The sequence below is a fragment of the Trypanosoma rangeli genome (assembly GCF_003719475.1).
Source record: "Trypanosoma rangeli strain AM80 chromosome Unknown Tra_15.4_contig_00087, whole genome shotgun sequence".
Classification (NCBI taxonomy): domain Eukaryota; phylum Euglenozoa; class Kinetoplastea; order Trypanosomatida; family Trypanosomatidae; genus Trypanosoma; species Trypanosoma rangeli.
This window is the reverse complement of record NW_021705829.1, coordinates 51974-56648: the sequence shown is the minus strand read 5'-3', so window position 1 is coordinate 56648 and position 4675 is coordinate 51974. Positions and strand designations below refer to the sequence as shown.

General features: G+C 53.9%; 4 protein-coding genes across 4 annotated transcripts in view, besides 2 other annotated features; all 4 read left to right on the top strand.

Annotated features, from left to right (window-relative positions):
• Positions 1–79, top strand: part of TraAM80_03375 (surface protease GP63) — a gene marked incomplete at both ends in the record, with an annotated part of 1161 nt that extends 1082 nt beyond the window's left edge. Inside the window, one exon of the mRNA XM_029380350.1 lies at positions 1–79. This exon is cut by the window's left edge and continues 1082 nt beyond it. Coding sequence (XP_029239882.1) covers positions 1–79 — 79 coding nt within the window.
• Positions 80–383: 304 nt separating this feature from the next.
• On the top strand, positions 384–857 carry TraAM80_03374 (surface protease GP63; the record flags this gene model as incomplete). Its single annotated transcript, XM_029380349.1, has 1 exon — positions 384–857. One exon carries the CDS (start codon positions 384–386, stop codon positions 855–857), a length of 474 nt encoding a protein of 157 aa, XP_029239881.1.
• Positions 858–1240: 383 nt separating this feature from the next.
• Positions 1241–1281: a microsatellite.
• Positions 1282–1639: 358 nt separating this feature from the next.
• Positions 1640–1674: a microsatellite.
• Positions 1675–1936: 262 nt separating this feature from the next.
• TraAM80_03373 (uncharacterized protein) lies at positions 1937–3892 on the top strand (the record flags this gene model as incomplete). The annotated part of the gene is made up of 1 exon (XM_029380348.1): positions 1937–3892. One exon carries the CDS (start codon positions 1937–1939, stop codon positions 3890–3892), a length of 1956 nt encoding a protein of 651 aa, XP_029239880.1.
• Positions 3893–4188: 296 nt separating this feature from the next.
• Positions 4189–4578, top strand: TraAM80_03372 (uncharacterized protein; the record flags this gene model as incomplete). Its single annotated transcript, XM_029380347.1, has 1 exon — positions 4189–4578. The coding sequence occupies one exon, from the start codon at positions 4189–4191 to the stop codon at positions 4576–4578; it is 390 nt and encodes a 129-aa protein (XP_029239879.1).
• Between the last annotated feature and the right edge of the window lie 97 nt (positions 4579–4675).

Here is a 4675-nt window from a genome sequence, read left to right as displayed (position 1 = left end):
CTCCCAAGACGAAGGAGAAGGCACGGGAGCATTACAACTGCAGTTCCGCCCCGGGCATGGAACTGGAGGACGCGGGTAGTTCAATTTTGTGAAGTCTCATTGGAAACATGCGCAATGCCAGGGACGAGCTGATGAAACAGGAAATTGGGGAATTATATTTACACGGCACTGACGCTGGCGGCGCTTGAGGATATGGGGTTTTATCGCATCAATTGGGGGTTGGAGGAGGAGATGAGCTGGGGCAGGAATGCTGGCTGCGATCTGCTGGAGAGGAAGTGCATCGAAGACGGCGTCAGCACATACCCGAATATGTTCTGTGTCCCTCCCACTGTGGAGGGCATTTTTTTTGCACCGCCGACCGTCGCGCCCTTGGGACCTGTGCCATGCTCATGCAACCTGAGGACCTTTCTCCTGAGTACCAGTACTTCAAAGACCCTAGAATGGGCGGTGCGTTCCGCTCGATGGACTTCTGTCCCGTGGTGGAGCCGAATCCTGACACTGGATGCACAGACGGCAATTCATTGGCAATGCCCGGAAGCCGCGTTGGCCCGAATTCATTGTGTGTGAAGGGAGACTCCCTTGCAGTGGGTTCCTCTTCCCCAGGCGATGTCTGCGTCGAAGTTTCTTGCGCCGATGGGGCGGCGAATATCCGCTATCTTGGTGACGATGAGTGGTACCCGTGTCCTGAGGGGACCTCCATCAGGCCGAGAAAGACCTTCTCTGGTGGCCGTATTGTTTGCCCGAGGTACGCGGAGGTGTGTCCGGTTGTCAAGGACCGTTGTGTGTTTTCTGCACGTGGTGTTTTCATTCTTTTCCCTGCTGCTGTTTTGTGGGTTGCAGCCATGATGTTCTTTTGAGCGGAGGGTGGGAGGTGCAAAACCGACGTAATGGAGCTTTAAGTGGTGTGGTGTAGTGGGTAATGTGGCTGTTATTGTTTTTTATTTTGTGTGTTTGTAGAGTTTTTTGCAACTGATGTGTACAAACTGCTGATGTGAACCGGATGTGTCGGCGTTTGGTCGAAATCCCCTTGTTTCTTTATATGTCTAACTGCATTTTTGTTTTCGATTCCACCACTTTGAGCTGCAGTGCTTTCATATTTGTCTGTTTTTGTGTCTGCCTCCTCGGCACAACCTCCCGCTGCTTAAACTCTCTACGTTTAGGGGTTCAGCGGTTGTGCGAAGGCCCAAAGATTGCCACCTCGTGCGTTCACGGCAACCTCGCCCACCACGGCATAAACTTTTTGAGTTGTGTTGGTCGTATTGTGTCTGTGTGTGTGTGGTGGGCGGTGGAGTGCTGGGAGCATTGAACCAAGCAGTGGCCCCCTGGTTCCTGTTGTACATTTTTCTCACTCCCTTTGAGGGCGGAGGGTGCATGAAGGGATGGGGGCTTTGCCAGATGTATAATTACTTTTTCCCTTCTTCGTTTTTTCTCCTTGGAGGGCGGAGGCTCATGTGTGTATGTGTTTGTGAATCGCCTCGTTCATTCGCCGAATCACTACACCCTTTTTTTCGCCAAGAGTGTTTTTGTGCTATTTTTTGATTTTTGATTTTATTTTTCAGGGCGCGAAAGCGATTGTTACTGCTGGCATGCGGTGTTTTGATGCGATCCTTCTATGCAGTTTTTCCCAAACATGGAAATTTGTATATATATATGTGTGTATGCATATACGTATGTTTTCTTTACAAAAGAGACATGCATGGCGCTCTGTAGTGCCGTGCTTCCTTCACTGCGGAGGTCATTTTGGTCTTTACTTTTTGACTGCGTTCATTGTTGTTGTTTTTTTATTTGTTGGGCGCCGGTTTGAGGCGTTGGAGCGTTGCAAAAGGCCGGTAGGCTCTACTGCAGTTCCATTTTTTTTTCTTTGTATTTTCCCGACTCTGCCATGGCTCCTCTTTTTTTCTTGTCGTTGTGCACTCAGCCTGGGGGAGGTGGGGACATGACTTCTGCCTCCGTTGCAGCGCCTGCCGCCTCTCTGCTTGAGCGCCTGTTGTTGACGCGAGGCACCACTGCGGAGTCACACCCCACTGTGTCTCCTCCACATGTGGGCACCCTCCGAGGCACCGGCACGTACGGTCTTTCACTCCTTGCCGCCGTTGCAGCTTCGGCATGTGCCCAACGACGCCCCAGCGTGCTGCTGTGGCTAGATGATGTTGCGAGACGACGTTTTCGCCGGGTTTGGAACGACGCGACGAACTCCGTAACGGCTCGGTGCCTCTTCAGTTGGTGGGCATCGCACCGGATGGAGAAGCTTGGCATTCGCAGGGTGCAGCACGATCCAGCGAGGGAGCTGTTGCTTTGTTCCGTTTTCAGTGAGAAGAATGTGACGGGAGGGCACCATCCGCATGCGGTTCACGATGATGGCATGCGGTGGAAGCAACGGTGCTCAACTCGGCTGGAGAAGAAGAAACTGCGGCAGGCGAGGGGGAAGGAGGTGGAGAGGACGTGCAGCCAGCCGCGGCAAATGCCGCCCGACACGCGAGGGATATTGCGCGTGCGAGACACGGCGGGTGGTGCCGGTCTGGTGAGCAGCGGCAGGAAAGCGAGCAGGCAACGGGGCGCAACTTCCAACGGTGCGGCCACGCACCGCTACGCCTCGATAAACTCCCAGCGACTCACAATGGATTACCCCCCGCTGCTGGGGCGTGTGCGGGATGACGTTGCAGTGCGGCAGCAGCGTCCAGCTCAGCGTGAGGAGTACGCGCGACGTGAGTCTCCTGCATTGCGGCTTTCACCGCAGCAGCTTTCGGATCAGATTAGTCGACTTTCCCGCCGCGTCGATGCGAAGCGTGAGTCTGGGTTAGGGGAAGAAGTGGCGTTCACGCCAAATATCAACCGAGGGATGTTCTCACCGCCAAACAATTCCTCAGGCTGTACGGCCACTGTGGCCTCCTCATTCCAACAAAAACGGCAGAAGCGGCACGGCGCGGATGCAGAGACGTCATTGATGTCTCCTAGTGGCCCACGGCGTGAGGAGCAAAAGGCAAGGACCGTAATTTCCCCGATTCAAATTGGGGCCTTCTGCGCGCGGCAGCGATCATGGGAGGCACGTCGCAGGGAGCGTCTTTGCTGTCTTGGCGACGAGCTTAACGCCCGTCAGGAGGAAGCGCACCTGACGGAGTGTACTTTTCACCCCACGGTGAACGCTCCGTCCCCGAGAAGGGTGCCGAACTTTGAGGAGACCCGCGGCCTGTCAATGCGTGTACCATTCGGTGCCATCGAGTACAAGTCACCAACGCACCGCAAGTTGCTCCATTTCGAAGACATCGGTGACCTCCGCTTGCGGCAGCCGCCTTTGAAGGGAACCCCATTGTCGGCAAACACGTCTCCCGTCCGTGTTACTAGCCGGAGAGGCATTTGTCTGCGTGGCAGGGTTGCTCCACATACGTCCCCACGAGACGCACGAGCATGTTACGCGGAGCTCCACACACCTTGGATAGATGATTCAAAACGGCGGCATCTGTACAGCGTAGTGGAGACCTCGCCAGCAGCAAGGCAGACGCTTCAGACCCAGCGCGACTACGTGAATGTGAACGCGTCTTTGGAGCTGGATGAGCAGACGCTGCTTGACTTGAGCATATGGTGGGGGGATCTTCTTGCACGGAAGCTGCAGGTCTCGTTTGACGCCGATGCCCATGCGGAGGACGACGCATGCGATGCCCACCTCTACGAGTGGGCGCTAGAGGCACCGTTTACACGCACACTTGCTCCCAAAACCGTATTACGAGCGCTACATGAGCTCCTTTGCCTCAGTGCTGGCGAGACGAACGCCACGGCACTTGAGCCCCGACTTTTTTTCGAACTGTCACGGATTCAAGCGGCATCCGAAAGAAATGATGGGGTGACTTTTGCTCAGTTTATCGACCTCTACAGCAAATGTTTGCAGAGAAAATAATGCCCGAGCCAATCGGCAGCGTGCAGAAAAAATGGAAGTGAGAAAAAGATAGTGGCGTATACATGCTTGTTTCTACCATCAACAGTTCCTTTCGAGAATCTCTGGTTCATCCATGAAATTTGCGTAACTCTTGAGTCTCACGTTCTTTTTTTTTTCTCTCTTGTTGTTTTCATTTCCTCACTTCCACGCGCTTTGCATGATAAGGTGAAAAAAAAAGGGAAGACAGCGACAACCGAGAAAGCAAAAAAAAGGAATCGTAATTTGTTAAGGAAAACATCCAAGGCAAGGAGCGCAGCATGGCGAAGGTAAAGGACACAACCATGATCATCATCGGCGTCGTGGCGTTCATTGCCGTTGCAGCCGGTGGCTTCGGCGAGCACGCGCTGGGCCCGAACATGACTCCCGAGATGAAGCATGCGTGGGGTCTGGCGGTGCAGTTTAATCTTGTGCATGCCGTCGCGATGATGGCGTTATTTGCCGCCATGAAGTCCATTGACCCCGACAGCTCCGCTGCCAGACGCCTCAACCGCGCCTTCTACCTTCTGCTTCTGGGCACCACTCTCTTCGCTGGCTCCATCTACGCCATGGGCTTGGGTGCTCCGGGCAAGACCGTGGGGCCGCTGACGCCAGTTGGCGGCGTGACGCTGATGACGGGGTGGCTCACCGTCGCCTTCGCTGGCTTTTGAAGGCATTTAGTGCACAGATGTTTTTTTATTTGTTTTTGTGTCTTTTTATTTGTTTTTGTGTCTTTTTATTTGTTTTTGTGTCTTTTTATTTGTTTTT